Consider the following 21,010-nt stretch of genomic DNA (forward strand, 5'->3'; position numbering starts at 1 on the left):
CGGAGGGCGACAACTTCCCGCCGCACAGAGGCACGGCCCCGCGGCAAGCCGCGGCCTGCAGAGGCACGCACAAGAGGCCAGAGGGCGCTAGGCTTGCAGCGCCCCTGCCGCGGCACCACCCTGCCGCGCGCCTCCGCCGCTGCTTGCCCGTGCGCTGGACGTCACCTCACTGCGCGCCGGTCTCTCGCTGCCTGGAACGCAGGCGCGGCAAGGTGGCGGCGCTGCTCCTCCGCGAGGGCTGTCGCTCAGCGCATGCGGGAGGGCCGGCGCCCCGGCGCCGGAAGGAGGCGGTGGAGCGATGGCGGCGAGGCGCGGGGTTGCGTGCCTGGCGCTGCTCTGTCTTTTTACGTCGCCGCTGCCCGATGGTGCCCGCGGCTCGGAGGCGGTGGGGACGGCGGAGTCGTCGGGCGGTGCCGGCCCAGGGGAGCGGTTTAAGATCGAGGGCCGGGCCGTGGTGCCCGGGGTGAAGCCGCAGGACTGGATCTCGGGGGCCCGGGTGCTGGTGGACGGGGAGGAGCACGTCGGCTTCCTGAAGTGAGCAGCGGGAGGGGCAGGGGGTTCGGCCCCCCGCGGGAGGGAGCGTCTCCCCCGCCGGGTTTGGGCCCGTGTCTTCCCGTCTGCGGGTGCCGCTCGGAGGTACTCACCACCTCTGACACGCTTAGCCTCCGTTCTCTTGCCGGGGCTGTAAGATGGCGGCCAGCGGTGGCAGAGCGGGACAGCTCCACACGAGTTAGGGGCCTGTCCTGCCTAGCAGCGCGCAGCTGTGTAGATGCACATCTAGCCTCCCAGTTGGGCTTTACTGGTACACTTGCGCCTTACCTTGTGAGGCGGTAGAAGCAGCTAGGCCTGTAGTGGGAACCGGCGTGCTGTAGGTATTGTCAGGCTACTGCAGACGCAGCCAAATTGATGACAAGGGCTCCTGGCTTCTTAGCAGTCAAAAAGCTGGAATTGAGTTATAAGTAAAAAAAAAAAACAACACACGTTTGCGTTAAGTACTGGAGTACAGTGTCCTCGGCTTTTGTGGGTGTAAATTGTTACTTCTTTTTTAAAACCCTCTCATGTCATTCATTCTGGAGAAAAATTTGTGGCAGAAAGTTACAGTTGTAGTTACTTGTTACAGAACCTGTAAAATACTTACTGTACCCGTGGAAGCCATTTTGAGATTTACGGCTATACTCTTTTACACAAGATCATGCAAATGCATTTGGAAGCTGTAAAGAATCACATTAGCTTATTCAGTCTCTGGTGGTAGTGGGTGTACAGATCAGCAAAGGGTGTAGTGATATTAAGGCAGAAAATGTCCCCAGAGTTAAGATTTCAACTAATATCATAGTTTCAATAATAGAAGGTAATTCCAAAAAATGTATTAAAGTGAGAGAACAATTTAAGATACACCGTCTCACAGTACCAGTAATTTTCAGTTGTTTGCAATAAAAGTTGAACTGAACTTTGACTCTAGGAATTGTCAGTTGGTTAACACAACAGATTTTACTCTGCAAAACTGGGAAGAGTTTTGTCAATGTAGCACCTCATAAGCCGGTACAACCAAATTGTTGGAGCGTGGCATAATATTTAGGAGCTGATTTAATAAATACCATGGGGTTGGTAAGTTTCCAAATGCTTGGAATTTAAGTTGTCTGAAATGTGAGGAAATAGCCTTAGTTAAGAGCATACTATATTTATGACAGTATAATCTAGGTATTCTCTGTTAATCACATTAATTTGATATGTCTGTTTATGGGTTTATCAAATTACATTGATATAACTCAAAGCCAAGCAATTAATGTTATATGTTACTGAGTTTGATAATCATACCTGTAGATGTTGTGCTACCATAAATATGGCACATTTTAGCAAGAATGCTTTAATGTTCAGTAGCATTTTTTTGTCCCATGTATTGAGCATAGTACACTTTTAGTAAGAACTGTTAGAAGAAAGAACAGTTATCTTAAATAACAGTGGTATTTCAGGCTCAGTAGAAAGATGCTTCACTTTCAGTGATAGATTTAAATGTATTTGATAATATCAGAAGATGTATTTGTCACCATCTTTTGTCACTATCAGGCAGGTTTTGAGTATATGTTACATAGATGTCATTCCAGTTACCAAGAGAAAAATTATCATTTGACATAGCAACACCGTTTGATTATTTCAAAAGTCGTTCTCCAGTACAAGCATTTTTATAAATCTGGTTAGTTTCCCCATTAATAAAAGTGAAACTTTTTTCTTCTAAAAGGCAGTATTGAAGACGCGTATATGAAGTGAGAATTTCCTTAGTCATAGAAATAAATTAAAAAAAAAAACAACAAACCAAACCAACTGGATTTTGTCAAAATAATACTGTAAAGAATGAAAAAACAGGAGTTCATAGGGAAATATCCTTACAGCAGGTGCAATATAAAATAGTGTAAGCATTCTTAGGTGTTCACATCATTACTGAAACCCACCTAGACAGTACTGTTCATATGCTTCTGATTTTGTGGTGGGAAGGTCTTTATGAGAGAGAAGTTGTGTGAAGGACATGAGGATAAAATTCTTTTTGAGAGTTCAGTGGTTAAGAGTGTTCATTATTTGTTTTCCTGATGCAAGTTTCTAATGTATCAGGTCTAACTGCCCCCCCCCCCCCGCCTTTGAACAGCTTTTTTGTTTAAAATTTGGGTCTTTTAAGAGAGTTATCTTAACCTTTTAAAAGGGAAGGGAACACAGTTTTTTCTTCCTCAGAACTTCGTGAAGCATGTAGGAGGAAAACTACATGCTTCTGTACTTTATGGCAACTGGTGCTGAAGCTTTAAAGTATCTTTTTGCTAATATTTTCACTTGAGTATTAAAGCTTCACATTTTAACATAAAAGCAGTCTGTCTAAAATTCCCTTCTGTATATATCTTCAGAGCTCTTAGTTTCCTTATTGTTGTGATAGAGCTTTCTAGCGTGGGCTAGTCTTGAAGGGAGCAATTAAAAGTAAAATCCTCTAATTTGCAATAAAGGCACAAACCACAATTTCTGTGCATTGCAAGTCATCTTTAATACCTACCCACACTGTGGAGGATGTCAGTTTTTAGGTCGGTTTGGGGATATTTTTTATGCTTCCAGCAGAAGTACTGAAGCAAAGTAAACTTCATTATATGTATTCTGGAAGGAGGAAGGAATACTGGATTCTGCCATCATCTGAGTACCTGAAATCCAACCATTTCAAATATTACTTAGGTTATTAAATTACTCCTCCAGCAGGACAATAGCTTGAGAGCATGAGAAAATCCTTAACATAACTGGTAATTTCAGCTACTGTTGTGGCACACATTCATGACTCTAAGGGGGTTGACATTACAAGTGCTGCATGATTTAAGTTTTCCTTTTGGTAGTTGTTATGTGAAGATTTATAACATGAAATAATACTACTACACTTCCTTCTTGAAAAAAAAAAAGCATCTTCTAGTGTGGTGAAGTGTATTGAAATGTAGTGGAACATTCTGAATTTTTTTCAGGACAGATGGAAGTTTTGTGGTTCATGATGTGCCTTCAGGATCTTACGTAGTGGAAGTTATATCTCCAGCTCATAAATTTGAGCCTGTGCGAGTTGACATAACTTCAAAAGGCAAAATGAGGTGAGCCTTTCCTGATTTGATTCTGAATTAATCTATTAAGTATACTTGACAGTGTAGTATGTAAACAGTAGTGCAGATCTGATGTTTCATTTCAGACCATATATTTCAGCTTTTAACAATGCTTCTAGGTTCACATTTCTTAAAATCTGAAGTTTGATTTCTTTTTTCCTTTCATATTTATGACCTTAAGTAAGAGGGAATGGTTTAAAACAGTTGTGTTTGTTTACTTTTATTTTCTTACACAGCTTCTTTTCTTCCCTTTTTCCTTTTTTTTTTTTTTTTTTAGTAAATGTTCTGTCAACACTTGGCATAATGACATTTTAATTCATTCTAATTCTAAATTCTGAAATATTTCTGTTACACCTCCATAAGATACTCCTTACAGCTACTGGCAAGTGCTAGTAGTTGCCAGCCTGCAGTATTTCTGTACCTTTCTTTGTTAGCCTTTTTTTTTTTAATGCTACAAATGGATACTTTATCCCTAGCAACTATAAATGTGCATCTGTAACTGCACACTATTCAGTAAGTAAGACAGAAAAATAGCTATCTAATAAGGTGATTGTGTTTAAATGAACATGTTTGTAGTTCATTTTTCTTTTACAGGAACCCATGTAGTGTTGTAACTTCAGGTTTGTCTTTTACAGTATCTTATAAAAGATACATTACATTTTAGGAGTACAAACATCAATATAAACACTGCAGCAGTGTTTTTAGGGGAGGTTAAAAATTGAAATCTCAAATTGAATCAGTGCAAATAGTGCAATAATAATAATAGCACAATTTCTGCTTAGATTTTTTTTTTTCCCAAAATGTTATGGAATCTTTGTTTTTGTACTTTGTAAGGCAGTATCTCGGTTGCAACAATTGGTAGGTAACAAATATGGAAGGAACTCGGTGAATGAGATACACAATAGTGTGTATATCTTAGCACTGTTTTGGTATCTGAGAACTAGAGGTAAACAAATTTGATGTTAAGCAAATTAGTAGGATATATCTGCAGAGTAAAGTACTAGTTGGCTTGACATCTCTACCAGACGAACAGGTAGAAAGTATAATGAGGAATACTGTTGGGAGATGCATGAAAAAATGTGGTACATAGGGCTTTTCTAAGGAAAGTTCTGCCTTAAAAATAAAAAAAAAACAAACTGGAATTCTTAGAAGAAACACCATGTGAGTAATGGATATGTATGGATACTTGAAAATCTCAAGTTTTGAAGAGAATAATAGTCATAAGGTAGGAGGTAAAGACATCCTGTGGATTGATATTTGGTGCAGATTTCAAAGGAAATTGTAATGGGAAGAAGTCATCCCAAGAATTGCATGAGGCAGGTAAATAAAAATAGTGAAAAGTGGATAAAGAGTGACAAAGTTAGATGATAGTACCAAGTAACTGTGTTAATTACTGGGCCGAAGTGAAGAGAACTATTGAAGGACTATGGAAAGACCTTATAAAGTAATAAAGACTGAGATACAGTATTGATAAATGCAAAGTAAGTCGCTTAGGGAAAAGGTAGTATTAACTTCATATATAAATAATTGTTGTCCTGTGCAAACTCTGTTTGAGCTACACTACACTGTTCAAAGCTGTAATTTAATACTGTACCTTTACTTGCTTGTTACCAAGGTGGATAAGATGTTCTGCGGAAGTCGCATCTGAACAAATAGTTCTGATGTTTCTGATACACAGGTCTGTTTTCCATATCAAGTTTCAGCCTACTTAATAGCTAGCTTGGAAAAAAGGTAAAATATCAGTACACTGCTAAGAGAATTTAGCTTCTGAAAAGTGAAGCCTGGCTGACACTGCCTAGCAGATAGTTTTGTTTGTAGGCTATGGCTGAAACTTTGTTTGGAATATTATAAAAAGAATATTTTTTTTTGTTAAAGGTTGTATTTATAATTATTTACATTTTGCTCATTAGAGCAAGATATGTGAATTACATCAAACCCTCTGAAGTTGTCAGGCTGCCATACCCCCTCCAGATGAAATCTTCTGGACCTCCTTCATACTTCATAAAGAGAGAATCTTGGGGATGGACAGATTTCCTCATGAACCCTATGGTATGTACAGGCAACACAAAAAGGTTAAAAGTATGCTGAAGATGCAAATACAGCTATTCTTCAGAATACCGAAAATAAAATAATTAAGAAAATATGTGCACACTTTACTTTTCTGAAAGAAATTTTTTACTCCCTTGGTTTTTACTTATTTACAAATAGAAAGTTTTTCTATGATCTCTCCTCCCCTGTATACCTATTCTATTACTGTATGTCCTTGAATATAGCCCATAGTCTGGTTCCTTTGACAACATGACGCTGTTCTAATAGTGTGGAGATCAACATGTTGCAGGATTCTAATTACAACAGTTGAAAGAGATAGCAGGCATTTACTTTAATGATCTGACTTTGAAATATGTTATTTAAAACATAATACTTCCTTATCAAGTTTCTTCCCTGACAAATGGATTACTGTTACGGGGTTACTGACTCAGAATGCAGTAGTGCTAGAATTTGGCTGTTTAGCTAAAAGCTTTATGTCAGTATGTCTGAAAATGTCTGGAGCAATAAATAAGCTGAAGAAAGATTTGCTGTTTTCTGTGTAGGTGATGATGATGGTTCTTCCGTTACTGATATTTGTGCTGTTGCCTAAAGTTGTCAACACCAGTGATCCTGATATGAGACGGGTAAGTGTGTTCAATTGATACAGATATAGAGAGCAAAGATAATGAGGTTTTAAGGTACAGAAAGGTAATAAGAAAAAACCCTGGACTTCTAAGGAAGTCTTAATAGGCATAATTTATTCAATTAATACAGTGTTGCTGTTCTAACAGTGAATTCTAACATTTTTGACTCATGAATGGGCTGTTAAACAGTACAACACAGAATTGTTTGGCATAGCTTTGAAAGCATCACAGTATGAATGATGTTTTCCAGACTTTCTTTAGAGCAATAAGTACAAAGACTAGTACTTCCTCAAAGACTATTTTTTCTGTAAATTTCCAGTGTATTTCTATGTTGAAATCTCGCACTTCATTTTTAGACATCGTTTCATAAGTGTTGTGTGTGGGGAAGAGTATGATATGGGGTTCTCATATCCATCAACCTAAACTGCATATAGCTTACAAGACTGTTAAAGCCAGATATGGAGTCTTAATGTAGTCATTAAATTGTCTTATTTATTGTCCTTTTATCATGCAAAATGCCGAATAGCAGAAGGCTAGGACAAAATGGAGATTCAAGGTGTTTGCTAAATCTTTTCTTATTTTTGGAAGTATTCCTTGGCTGTCATGGGTGGCTGCTTTTTGAGGGTTTGGTTAATTTAAGCTCCTTTTCCTCTAAATGACCACTGTCTTCAGTAGTACTTTATAGGTGTCTGAGTATTTTATTTTTTTAATTTAAAGTAATATCCATAAAAAGCGTATCAGAGCTTTGAAATGCTCTTTTGGCTTTGATTAAAAAATGGATACAAAGATCTGTTAGATATCCATGGCATGGTCTTCAGACTGAACTTTGAAAGTTTAATTTTTAAAAAAATCACTTATTCCTTACTTTTCTAACTGATTTGACACTGCTTACAGACAGGTTGTTCTAATGGTAAACCATCAAAATTTCTGATGATTTAGTTCTTCTTAGCTGATTGATATGACTTGTTAAGGAGAAATTTTAAGTTGAAAGAATCTTGCTTGTAATTTAAATTATCTTTAAAGAGTAGGAGAAGGTAGTTTTTTAAGAACTTAGTTGTAGTGGCATTCTCTAGATGACCAGGTATTAAATTCTTAAGTGTATATCCAACTTCAGTTTGCTGTGGAGGGCATGGAGCATGTATTACATTTTTCAAGTTAGCTTGTTTTTTCCTTATGGGATCAGCACAGTATTTTATGTATAGAAAGTTAACAATTTAGTAACTGTGCCTGTTGTAGAGGCATGAAGTACAGATGTAGTATTAGATGCAATAGTAACAAAGGCTACAGCTCTTGCTTCATTTGTACCTTCAAAACACTTCAAGCTGTATCATTCTGAATGGTAACTAGAAGAGCACGATGACAATCCCACATGAAATTGGCAATTACTGTAAGCATTATCACATTGTGGATGTGCAGTTCAGCTGTTGTACGCATTAAAAGTACTTCATGGTTCATTGGTTTGTTTTAACTGTACTAATTTGTCTCACAGAGCCACTATGTTAAACTCTGAAGTTACATTAGGCTTAGCTGGGTATATGGTGTCATTAAAATCCTTCCTTTCATGAAATAAAAGAAAACCTAACACTAACAGCTTGATGTTACAAAGTAAGGCAATAAAAGTATCTAATCCCTTCAAACAGATTAAAAAATTTAAATGTTAAATTTAGTATAAACAATGCTAACTTGAATACACAAAAATATGTGAAAATTATGAGAACACAGATGTGAAAATCTTAACAAAAGCTAAAATTTTAAGACAGAGGAAAGTAATGCTAAAAATAAATAATGTAATTTTTTTCCTTTCAATTTTTTTTAATTGGGTGGTTGCCCTGTAAGACTGCTTAAGACATGGTTACCTTTTTCCATACACCAGTGCTTTTAGTTTGGGGGTTTGTGTTTGTGTATGTAGCTGGACATTTGGTTGTGGTTGCATAAAAATATGTAGCAATATGTACCCTAGAGAACAACAGATAGTAAAACGATATTTGTGAAAATTTGACATCTTCCTGATATGATCTTATAATTGATGCCTTAGAAACAAACAGAATTGTTACAAGCTAATCTAATCTTTGCATGCAGGAAATGGAGCAGTCAATGAACATGCTGAATTCCAACCATGAGCTGCCAGATGTCTCTGAATTCATGACAAGACTTTTCTCTTCAAAATCTTCTAGCAAGTCTGGTAGTAGCAGCAGTAAAGCAGGGAAAAGTAGTTCTGGAAAAAGGAGGTAGTTAAAGTCTTCATCCTGAGCCTGAGTTTGCACAACTGTTTGTTATGTGGTATTGTGTTTATTTGTGTTGAAAGATCAAAACGCCACTACTGTAAACTTTAATCAGGCACACAGTATGGTATGCTACAACTGTGGTGTGTAGCTTTTTGTTGTCTATATAAGCTGTTTTGTACTTGACAGCAAGAGGACATGGCTTCAATACTGTATCTGTATAAAGTTATTGATGACACTGAATTAACTATATTGTTCTGTAGAGAATTATTATAAATTATATGATGTGCTAAACAGTAATAAATGTCTTAATCATAAGACAATGTATACATTTTTTTTGAAGACAATAGAAGTGAATCATAGACTCACAGAATGGTTTGGGTTGGAAGAGACCTTAAAGATTATCTAGTTCCAGCACCACTGCCATCAGAAGGGATGCTTTCCACCAGACCAGGTTGCTCAAAGCCCCTTCCAGCCTAGCCTTGAGCACTTCTAGGAATGGGGCATCCTGTTCCACTATCTCACCACGTTTTCCTAATACCTAATCTAAATCTCCTCTCAGTTTAGTCTTAAGATTGCTTTCAATGTCTTATACTTGCTGTTGAGTTCTGAAATTAACAAATCCTTCCAAAATTGAGCCATGGGTTTACTAAGTAATTTGCTGTGTCAGGTTTTCATATGTTGACATATAATATAATTTTATTTTACAGTGTTTGCTGCCTGTACACTTTAGTTTAGAGACTTTCCACTTCTTATTACCCAGTTTAATTCTGATCTACTTTCTACTAAAAGCGCTTTGGTGCTTTGGTGGAGGGTAAAACAAAGTATCCTGCATCAGAAAGTGTTAATCTCTGTCAGGTTAGCTATGAATCTAGGGTATCTTTATGACATGGTGAACATTTATCTTGGATCTTCCCTTGCTAAATCACATGTATTATGACTTCTGCAAAACTTTTGGTTCTTACAGTTTTCTATGGGCTTATCAGTGGTATGATATGTCATACACTGTTCACTTTATCAGTAGCATGATCTGAGGCTAAATACAAAATTTAAAAAATCAAATCTAGAAGTACACTAGGAAGGTAAGTCCCACTAATCTTTTAAATTATGTTCCAAAATCATAGAATCAACTAGGTTGGAAAAGACCTTTAAGATCATCAAGTCCATTTATCCCAGGACTACCAAGTTCACCATGTCACTGGGGGCCTTGTCTACACGTTTTCCGGGGACAGTGATTCCACCACTTCCCTGGGAAGCCTGTTCACCATTTTGGTGGAGAAATTTTTTTTAATATCTAATCTAAACCTCCTCTGGCACAGCTTGAGGATGTTACTTCTTGTCCTGTCACCTGTTACTTGGGAGAAGAGACTGACCCTCTCCTCACCACAACTTCCTTTCAGGTACTAGCTTTTCAGCCACTCTTCCCCAAGCCTGTAGCATTGCATGGGGTGGTTGTAGCCCAGGTGCGTGACCCGGCGCTTTGCCTTATTGAACATCATACCATTGGCCACAGCCTATGAATCCAGCCAGTCCAGATCCCTCTGCAGAGCCTTCTTATCCTTCAGTAGATCAACACCCCACCCAACCTGCTGTCATCTGCAGATTTACTGAGGGTGCGCTTGATCCTCTCATCCAGATCATCAATGAAGATGTTAAACAACCCTGGGCCTCACCAGGTCTTGAGGGACACCACTAGTGACTGGTTGCCAACTAGATGTGACACCATTCACCACTACCCTTTGGGCTCTGCCATCCAGCCAGTTTCCAGCCCAGCAAAGAATCCACCTATCAAGGCCATGAGCAGCCAGTTTCTCCAGGAGGATGCTGTGGGAGACACTGCTTTACTAGAAGTCCAAATAGACAATGTCTACAGCCTTTCCCTCATCAACCAGGCATGTCACCTTGTCATAAAAGGAGATCAGGTTGGTCAAGCAGGACCTGCTGTTCATGACTGTGCCTGATATCCTAGTTTTCCTGCACCTGCTTTATGATCTTACTTAGGATCATCTGCTCCATGACCTTCCCTGACACTGAGATCAGGCTGACAGGCCTGTAGTTTCTAGGGTCTTCCTTTCTGCCCTTTCTGTAGAGAGGCTTCAACATGCCAGCCAATGTCCAGTCCTCAGGGACCTGCCCACTAGACCACAACTGTTGATAAACAATAGAGAGTGGTTTGGCGAGCTCACCTGCTAGCTACTTCAGCACAGATATATAGCTGTCTAGATATGCTGAGTAACTGGCAAAACTTCATTGTTTGAGCATGCCTCTGTGTCTGTACTGGAATATCTTTTCAATCTACCCAGTACCTTCACAGAAAAGGTGAAAAAAAATTATTGTTTTCCACTAGATGAACGTTTACAATTTAAACTTAACAGCAATATCTGCCAAACCCCATTAGCATAGATGTTCTTTTCCAATTTTAAAATTACTAACTTCTTAGGTAATAGTATCCATGCAGTATGGGTAATGAATATCTGACTCCAAAACCAGTATTTAACATTCGCCTGAAAATAACACCTGAAGAAAAAATGATTCTAGGGCATTTATTTGTTCTGCCAAACACTTAGGAGGGCTGTAAATTGTCTTATAATACATACTTAGAAGTATGCTGTGAAAAATGAAGTACTCATTCATAGGATTGAGTCAACTTTTAAGATGTTCGAGAATCAGTGTTTCTCTGGACAATGAAATATTTCAGTCTTTACCAAAGAAGCTTCTTGAATGGTCTTGTTGTTTTGTATATTAAGTAAAATATATCCAGTAGAGACAAGAGAGTCTTGGATATTGTTACGAGAAGGACTTACTGAAATGAGTGCCATGTTGCCTTTGGGAAAACAAAACAAAACAAACCCATTGTCTTCCAGCAGCATTTTACTGAAAAATTCATAGGAAAAACTGGGAGCAGGTCTTTGCAGATGGAGCAACTAGCTTTGTTACTGTGCTGTCCTAGCAAGTACAAGCTATGAGTTGCTTTTGTTTAACAGTACCCGGAATGACAAATCGCATTAACTTGTTTTAATCACAGTTTGTTCAGTAATTAATCATACTGATGCATTTTTCCCTGTTACAAAGGTAAGAACAGCAGTATTTGTGCCTTTGTTCATTGTATCTGTTCACAGTCTTGTTCTGTCTTTGAGAAAGAATGGAGAATTCAAGCCATGAAAAGATGAAAGCCTTTGTTAAGAGTTCAGAGTAAAAAAAAAATGACAGGAATTGTGAGGATCTAATAAAACTTTTGAAGGAGCATATAGAATAGTCAACACTTCTCTCAGAACTGATGTATTGAGGTCCAGGCAATTTCTTGGTGCATCAGGATAGGGTTCAGTGTCCTATCCTGATGCTTTCCTCCCTTCCCTTCCTCAACAGAAAATCCTGCCCCACCCACAGATACCTGTTACCTGAACAATCCAAACTTCAGATAAGGCAGATGGTAAGTCAAAGAAGCTGTTACCTCAGAACACAAAGATGTACAGAATCTGCTTGGACTATAGACAAGCTGATTTTCTCATTGCCAAAAGGAGGAAGACTTGCTTTGTCCATATATGCTCAGGTTGGACTATGTAATCCTGCTACCTTCTGCCTACAAGTTCTGGTAATTCTCAGGCTTTGCCATTTGTTGACTTTACAAGAAATCTGGCCATCTTTCTGCTAGATTTCTGAGAGCTTGCAGAAGAGTTTGAGAGAGCTTACAGAAGGATCAAAGAAGTATCAGTGCCAGCAGAAAGTAAGCACCAGAGGCATGCAGTCAGAAGCAGGAACTATTATTTGTTTCTGGCAGTGAATGTGAGTAATACCATCAGCTCACTGCATCTTAAGGATGTATAGCCCAAGAGCTGAATTAGTCATGTTCTGAATGAGTCTCCTTAGTTTATGACAGGTAGTGTAGAAGGGAGAGGAGACATGTTTTGCTGAAGTCTGTTTCAACTACTAGTCATTTAAGATGGCCTGGAAGGTGTTTAGAACAGTTTGAAACAATTTTATCAATTGCTTCATCAAAGATGTGTCCTTTCTTTACATGTAAAGAAGAAATTTCATGTATAGATACCTCACTGTTTTAAGCAGAAAATACTTGTTGGTGCTCTTTATCATTTTGATGAAGTGGGGATGATAATGGCTGTGTGTAAATGGGGTGTCTCAAAGAGAAAGGTTGGCTTGAGGTTAAGATTTGTATTTCTGAAGAGAATTTAGAACTCTACGGTTAATTGCCTTGGATTTTGATGCAACTGTCAGGCTTTGTGCACATCATTTATGATTTCTATTTCATTTTTTTATTTATAAAGTGAGAAGCTTGTCTTTCAAAAGTAATTGTAAGGATATATTTAGTAATAAATAACAGGTATCAAATAGTCTGGCTATGAGCTTATTGAAGAACATCCAGTAAGTAATCTTAACAAGCACCTTCATTAAGCATTTTTATGTAATTCTTCATACATATTTATGAAAGCAGCCCTTTTAAGTAACCACATCAAGGTTTCGAAAGTAATTAGGCAATTTATATATTCTTTTCCAATTTAGGGAAAAGTATATTAAATCACTAAGATCCATTTAAGCATCTTTACTTGGGTGTTAATGGACCTTTAATTGCATACAGGTTGTGTGATCAGTAGCTCAAAGAGGACAAAATTTGTTTCACAGTTTGATAAAAGTACCCTATTTTTACAGGCTAATAGTGATAGCGGTGCCAAGGTTTAAAGGGATTTCACTTTCGTTTTTAGGACATCATGTGTGACCTTAATCCTGCTGCTATTGATAGTATATAGTGAACTTGTATTCCTATGATTTTTTTGTTTCATATTTTCCTATTTTATTAGGAAAATAGCCAACTTCTGTGCATGCTCTACTCTCCAGAACAGTGCATAGACACTGCATCTCAGGAGCTGTTTCCCATGCCAACTTCCCTACCATATCCAGGAGTTACTGAGAGAGTTGTTATTTGGCATATCCAAAAGTGAATTGGCAACTACTGCACAAACTTAAAAGAGTGAATCAGCAGATTCCCAGGGAAGATCTCCTGCAGTGTTTTATGTAGTAAGACACTTGAAGCTATAGATGATTGAAAGCATAAAGAAGAAAGACCCCAAGGTAATGTAAAGACATGAAAAAGTCTGAAGAAATTTTAAGGATTTCTGTCATGGAAGATTTGACCAAAATACTAAGATTTGCAAAAAATATCTTCACAGAAAATTGTAGACAAATGCTTTTGTGATGTACTATAGACATTTTTTCTAGGTGATCGTAACATTGGCAGTAGTGCTAGCATATATGGACAAATGATTATAAGAGAGCCAATGAGGATGACAGACAACTTCATTACTCCTCTATGTCTGTATGTCATAACTAGTCACAGCTGTTAAGAGAGCACAGTCTTCTCCATTAGCCTGTTACCTACATGAGAGAAGAAAAAGCAGTGATCCCACATTTCTTTCCAGCTGGTTAAGATTGCTGTAACATTCAAGAGATCAAGTTTATCAGTTTTTTCTTCAGGCACTATATAAAAAAATGGGCCCCTATTTAAGGCTCTTCCTTAAATGGTGTAATCTAGCCATACAGTAATTCACCTTTCCCCCACTATCAGTGTAGGCTTCGTTCTGTGTGATAGTCTGCCAATGGACAAACTAAATACAAAACACATCGTTACACTTTAAGTGCCAAAAAGCAAGCAATTGTGAAAAAATACCCAGATTTTCAAAATTATTGCTTTCATCACTTCTATGTCTTGTAAAGACAGCGCCTTAATGACTATTTTGAACTTGATACCATGTGTAAAATCTGGTGATTCAAACCATAAACTATAAAATAATACAACGTTGAGAGAGCTTTTCAGTCATGAAATTGCCTGTAGGAATAGTATGGTTTCAGTCTGCTTTCAGGTTAAGCTAGTGGAAGCTTCTTGAGGTCACAAACAGATGTTTAGGTTTTTTAATTCTTCTTGTTTCAAAATCCATGAAGAATTTAAATCCTCTGTCAGAATAAATACTGATTCTTCATGAAAACCTGTCGACCTTTAAAATTACAAGGTTATTCCTTCAGATTATTCAGGCAGTGACCCTTGTGGAAGAGTTTGTTTCAACTGCGGAGGTGAGTAGCTCGAGAGAGGACGCCTTCAACACCGGAGCGGGGGGAAGACCAGCCCCCGGGAGCCTCAAATCCTCGACAGGCCCTGCCCAGGAGCCGGCAGCTCAGCGGGCGCGAGCAGGGACTAACAGGGGGCGGAGCCAGGAGCAGCGGCACCAGCCCTGATTGGGTAAAAACCTGCCCCAGGGAGCGCGGGCGATTGGGGGCGTCGAGGCAGTTCGCGCGGGCAGGCGAGCGGGATGGTGAGCGCTCGGCGTGTGAGCAGGGCCCGGTCCGGGAGCTCTGCTCTGGCTGCCCCGGCGGTGGCCAGCGCAGGCACCCAGGCAGAGCCGGTGAGAGGGGAGGCTGCAGTGCAGAGCTCGGAGTGTAGAGAGTGCCTGCACTGGTCCCGTGAGGGGAGGGTGCACAATGATCAGGGCTGCACTCGGTGCTCCCTGGTGGAGGTGCTCCTGCAGCAGGGGCTGAGCTGCGGGATGCTGCTAATAGGCTGCGAGATGTCAGGGAAGCTGAGAGGAAGCAGGAATGCTTGCTCCCGGCCCGAACTGTGCAGGGGCCTCGAGCTTCACCTCTAGCTCATGAAGGAAAGAGGGAGGCCGTTAACCTGGGACGCTGGAAATTAGTGACATAGTCTCCCACAGCATCCTCACAGCTAAATTGAGGAAGTGTTGTCTGGATGATCAGGTAGTGAGGTGGACTGCGAACTGGCTGAAGGAGAGAAGCCAGAGAGTTGTAGTCTATGGGGCGGAGTCTAGTTGGAGGCCTGTAACTAGTGGAGTGCCTCAGGGGTCAGTACTGGGACCGGTATTATTTAATATATTCATCAATGATTTAGATGAGGGAATTGAGTGTACTATCAGCAAGTTTGCTGACGACACTAAGCTCGGAGGAGTGGCTGACACGCCAGAAGGCTGTGCTGCCATCCAGCGAGACCTGGACAGGCTGGAGAGTTGGGCAGGGAATAACTTGATGAAATATAACAAGGGAAAGTGTAGAGTCCTGCATCTGGGCAGGAACAACCCCAGGTTCCAGTATAGGTTGGGGAACGACCTGTTAGAGAGCAGTGTAGGGGAGAGGGACCTGGGGGTCCTAGTGGACGACAGGATGACCATGAGCCAACACTGTGCCCTTGTGGCCAAGAAGGCCAATGGCATCCTGGGGTGTATTAGAAGGGGGGTGGTTAGTAGGTCGAGAGAGGTTCTCCTTCCCCTCTACTCTGCCCTGGTGAGACCGCATCTGGAATATTGTGTCCAGTTCTGGGCCCCTCAGCTCAAGAAGGACAGGGACCTGCTGGAGAGAGTCCAGCGCAGGGCAACGAAGATGATTAAGGGAGTGGAGCATCTCCCTTATGAGGAAAGACTGAGGGAGCTGGGTCTCTGTAGTTTAGAGAAGAGGAGACTGAGGGGTGACCTTGTTAGTGTCTATAAATATATAAAGGGGGAGTGTCACGAGGATGGAGCCAGGCTCTACTCAGTGGCAAACAATGATAGGACAAGGGGTAATGGGTACAAACTGGAACACAAGAGGTTCCACTTAAACTTGAGAAGGAACTTCTTCTCAGTGAGGGTGACGGAACACTGGAACAGGCTGCCCAGGGAGGTTGTGGAGTCTCCTTCCCTGGAGACATTCAAAACCCGCCTGGACACATTCCTGTGTAACATTATCTAGGTGTTCCTGCTCCGGCAGGGGGATTGGACTAGGTGATCTTTTGAGGTCCCTTCCAATCTCTAGCATACTGTGATACTGTGACAAAAAAAAAAGGGAGGAAAAGGACAATTCACGCGGCTTCCTCCTAAATCCGTTGTCCCCTCGCAGAACCGCTTTGCTGTCCTGCAGGGGGCTGATGAGGAAACGCGCTCAAGCCAGAAACAGCCGGCTGGTGCACTGGTAGAGAAGATCTCTACTGGTGCTGCCAGGAAAAAGCAGCGGGTCGTAGTAGTAGGGGACTCTACTTCGAAAGGAACAGAAGCACTTGTCTGTCGGACAGACCCTGTCTCAAGGGAGGTGTGTTGCCTACCAGGGGCACGGATCAGGGATGTGGCAGAAAGGCTGCCTGCTCTAGTAAGTCCCACTGACTATTACCCACTTCTAGAGATCCATTTGGGTGCTAGGGATACAGATAGTAGTAGCCTAGGGAACATAAAGAAGGACTACAGAGACCTGGGGGAGGTGGTTAGGTGCTCTGGAGCTCAGATAGTCTTTTCGTCAGTTCTCCAGGATACAGGGGAGGACCTAAAAAAAGCTAGGATGATCAGCCAGGTTAATAACTGGTTAAAAGGATGGTGTCATAGTCAGGGGTTTGGGTGTCTTGAACACGGGACCCAAGTTTGTAGGCCAGGTCTAGTGGGGGCTGGTGGAGCTGGTCTGATAAAGAAGGGAAAGAGCAGTTTTGGTAGGAGGCTTGCCAGACTGGTCAAGGAGGCTTTAAACTAGATGTGTTGGGGGAGGGGGGCATCATTTCATTCCAACACACCCAGTCAGTTGCCAGAACCTATAATAAATGCTCGGAGCAATGTAGAGATATCCCAGCCGCTCCAGCCGATGAGCCGGCTTCATTTGGAGCTCGGCTCAGATGCCTCTATGCAAACACCCGTAGCATGGGGAACAAACAAGAGGAATTAGAGGTGTGTGCACATCTACAGGCATAATAATAGGCATCACAGAAACATGGTGGGATGGCTCCTATGACTGGAGTGTTGGAATGGAAGGTTACAGGCTCTTTAGAAAAGACAGGCCTGGCAGGCAGGGAGGGTGGGTTGCCCTTTATGTTAGGGATAGGCTGGAGAGTATGGAACTCTGTCTGGGAACAGGTGAGCAGTTAACAGAGAGTTTGTGGGTCAGGGTTAAAGCGAATATAGCTATGGGAGACATTACTGTGGGGATCTGTTACAGACCGCCTGATCAAGGAGCACTCTGCGGATGAAGCACTCTATAGACAGGAAAAGCCTCATGCTCACAGGCCCTTGTTCTCATGGGTGACTTCAACCACCCTGACATCTGTTTGAAGGACAGTACGGCCCGGCACAAGCAATCCAGGAGGTTCCTCGATTGTGTGGAAGACAACTTCCTTCTGCAAGTAATAGAGGAGCTGACAAGGAGAGGTGCCATGCTTGACCTTGTGCTCACCAACAGGGAAGGGCTCGTTGGAAATGTGACGCTCCAGGGGAGCCTGGGATGCAGCGATCATGAGATGCTCGAATTTGAGATCCTCAGGACAGTGAGAAGAGCGTGCAGCAAGCTCACTGCCCTGGACTTCAACAGAGCAGACTTTGGTCTCTTCAGGAACCTGCTTAGTAAGGTTCCATGGGATATAGCATTAGAGGGCAGGGGGGCCCAAAACTCTTGGTTAATATTCAAGGATCACCTGCTACAAGCTCAGGAGTGTTGCATCCCAACTAGAAGGAAGTGCAGCAGGAGGGCCAGGAGACCTCCTTGGATGGATAAAGAGCTGCTGAGGAAAGTTTGAGGGGAAAAAAGAGGCTTATAACAAGTGGAAGCAAGGACAGGAGGCCTGGGAAGAGTACAGGGATGTTGTCCGAGAAGCTAGGGACCAGGTTAGGAAAGCTAAGGCCCAGTTAGAATTAAACTTGGCTAGGGATGTTAAGGATAACAGGAAGGGATTCTATAGGTACATTGCAAATAAAAAACAGACTAGGGACAACGTAGGTCCCCTGCAGAAGCTCTCGGGAGAACTGGTTACACAGGATTTGGAGAAGCCTGAGGTTCAGAATGACTTCTTTGCCTCGGTCTTCACTGGCAATGGCTCTGACCAAACCACCCAAGTCTTGGAAGGCAGATGCAGGGACTGTGAGAATGAAGACCTTGGGCCCACTGTAGGAGAGGATGTGATTTGAGACCATCTCAAGAACCTGAACATACACAAGTCCATGGGACCTGATGAAGTCCATCCGTGGGTCCTGAAGGAGCTGGCAAATGAAGTTGTGAAGCTGCTGGCCATCATATTTGAGAAATCATGGCAGTCAGGTGAAGTTCCCAATGACTGGAAAAAGGGAAATATAACCCCCATTTTCAAGAAGGGGAAAATGGATGACCTGGGGAACTGCAGACCAGTCAGTCTCACCTCTGTGCCTGGCAAAATCTTGGAGCAGATTCTCCTGGAAGGCATGCTAAGGCACATGAAAATCAACAAGGTGCTTGGTGACAGCCAGCATGGCTTCACTAAGGGGAAATCCTGCCTGACCAATTTGGTGGCCTTCTATGATGGGGCTACAGAAGTGATGGACAGGGGTAGAGCAGTTGATGTCATCGACCTGGACTTGTGCAAAGCATTCGACACTGTCCCACACAACATCCTTGTCTCTAAATTGGAGAGACATCAATTTGATGGATGGACCACTGGGTGGATAAAGAACTGGCTGGATGGCCGCACACAAAGAGTTGTGGTCAATGGCTCAGTGTCTGGCTGGAGACCAGTAACGAGTGGTGTCCTTCAGGGATTGGTGTTGGGACCGGTCTAGTTCAACATCTTTGTTGCTGACATGGACAGTGGGATTGAGTGCGCCCTCAGCAAGTTTGCCGATGACACCAAGCTGTGTGGTTCGGCTGATACGCTGGAGGGAAGGAATGCCATCCAGAGGGACCTTGACATGCTTGTGAGGTGGGCTGATGCCAACCTCATGAAGTTTAACCATGCCAAGTGCAAGGTCCTACACCTGGGTGGGAGCAATCCCAGGCACAGCTGCAGGCTGGGCAGAGATTTAGAGCAGCCCTGCAGAGAAGGAGTTGGTGGTGTTGGCTGATGAGAAACTTAACATGAGCAGGCTTCAGTGTGCGCTGGCAGCCCAGAAAGCCAACCGTATCCTGGGCTGCATCAAAAGGAGTGTGACCAGCAGGTCAAAGGGGGTGATCCTGCTCCTCTACTCTGCTCTTGTGAGACCTCACTTGGAGTATTGTGTGCAGTTCTGGTGTCCTCAACATAAAAAGGACATGGAACTGTTGGAACAAATCCAGAGGAGGGCCACGAGGATGATCAGGGGACTGGAGCACCTCCCGTATGAAGATAGGTTGAGAAATTTGGGACTGTTGAGCCTGGAGAAGTGAAGGCTGCATGGAGACCTCATAGCAGCCTTCCAGTATCTGAAGGGGGCCTATAGGGATGCTGGGGAGGGACTCTTCATTAGGGACTGTAGTGACAGGACAAGGGGTAACGGGTTAAAGCTTAAATAGGGAAGTTTAGATTGGATATAAGGAAGAAATTATTTCTTGTTAGGGTGGTGAGGCACTGGAATGGGTTGCCCAGGGAGGTTGTGAATGCTCCATCCATGCCAGTGTTCAAGGCCAGGTTGGACAAAGTCTTGGGTGAGATGGTTTAGTGTGATGTGTCCCTGCCCATGGCAGGGGAGTTGGAACTAGATGACCTTAAGGTCCTTTCCAACCCTAACTATTGTATGATTCTATGATAAGTGTATGAACATTTAATGACAATATAATTTTCTGTGCAAGTGGAACTTTGCTCTTTTATTGATGATACATAGAAACAGATTACAGTTGAGCTCATTTTTATAATGTACTTGGTTCTGCATGGCTGATAGGAATAAAAATTAAAGACTGTCATTCAGTCAAGGGCAAATGGTGGTGAATATACAACAGAAAGAAAAACTTTCATAGCATTTTTTGACCAAAACTGTATTCTTTAAACCTGAATACAAATATCAAAAAGTAATATAGAAGGTGGTGAAACTTATTTGAAAACAGAGCAAGTAAAAAATGAAAAAGTTTTTTAAAGGAATATTTTCTGTTTGAAATATTAGAAAGTTCCTCTCAGAAGCTCTCTGGAGTCTTTTAAGGATTTTTGTGTTTGTGAATGTAGAATAGGACACCCAAGCTCATAGGCTGGTGTGCAGGGCACAGGACTGCTGTTTACAATGCAGACGCAAGGAGAATCCATTTAAATACTCAGAGTAATACTGTCTGTTCCTGGGATCAGAACAGGATAACACTTTGAACTAACTTTTGGGAGTAGGGAAGAGTGTTTCTTTTTTTACCAGTTCGTTTTCTCAACCATCCATAGAGATGGTTCGGTGTGCTTCAGCTTGGATGGTGGGAAATGTATAAACTGTATTAATAAAGATTTAATTTCTTGACTGTGCTAGTAGAACACTCTGAAGGTGAAGAGTATTTAAAGAAATTGGAGATCAAGATTAAGCCTCCTAATGAGGTTGTGTTTTTGCTGTGCTAAACATCTCATACAAAAAGGAGGAGCTCAGATAAGAGGTGGAACAGTTGCTAAAAGACAGGTTTACGGTGGAGTAAGTGCAGCATCCATCATCATGTTTACCAAAAATGATGAGAATTGAACCATGGTGTTGTTACCAGGTATGTGATTAAAGGATCCAGATGGTCCTTTCTTAAAAAATAATTCTTCTACCTGTAGCTTTGTAAGGGTCACTCACATGTTAGGCACGTGAATGTC

The 21,010-nt window shown here is 41.7% G+C and overlaps 2 protein-coding genes across 2 annotated transcripts in view; both read left to right on the forward strand.

The window, feature by feature from the left end:
- The window catches only part of LOC134163987 (uncharacterized), a 612,365-nt gene that overhangs the window by 318,593 nt on the left and 272,762 nt on the right, over window positions 1-21,010 (forward strand).
- EMC7 (ER membrane protein complex subunit 7) lies at window positions 289-8,828 on the forward strand. The gene is made up of 5 exons (XM_062619312.1): window positions 289-534; window positions 3,483-3,602; window positions 5,522-5,660; window positions 6,203-6,283; window positions 8,363-8,828. The coding sequence occupies exons 1-5, from the start codon at window positions 299-301 to the stop codon at window positions 8,513-8,515; spliced, it is 729 nt and encodes a 242-aa protein (XP_062475296.1). The 5' UTR covers window positions 289-298; the 3' UTR covers window positions 8,516-8,828.

This window comes from Pezoporus occidentalis, unplaced genomic scaffold (genome assembly GCF_034315485.1).
Source record: "Pezoporus occidentalis ecotype Australia unplaced genomic scaffold, CSIRO_AGI_Poc_V1 ctg21, whole genome shotgun sequence".
NCBI classification, from domain to species: domain Eukaryota; kingdom Metazoa; phylum Chordata; class Aves; order Psittaciformes; family Psittacidae; genus Pezoporus; species Pezoporus occidentalis.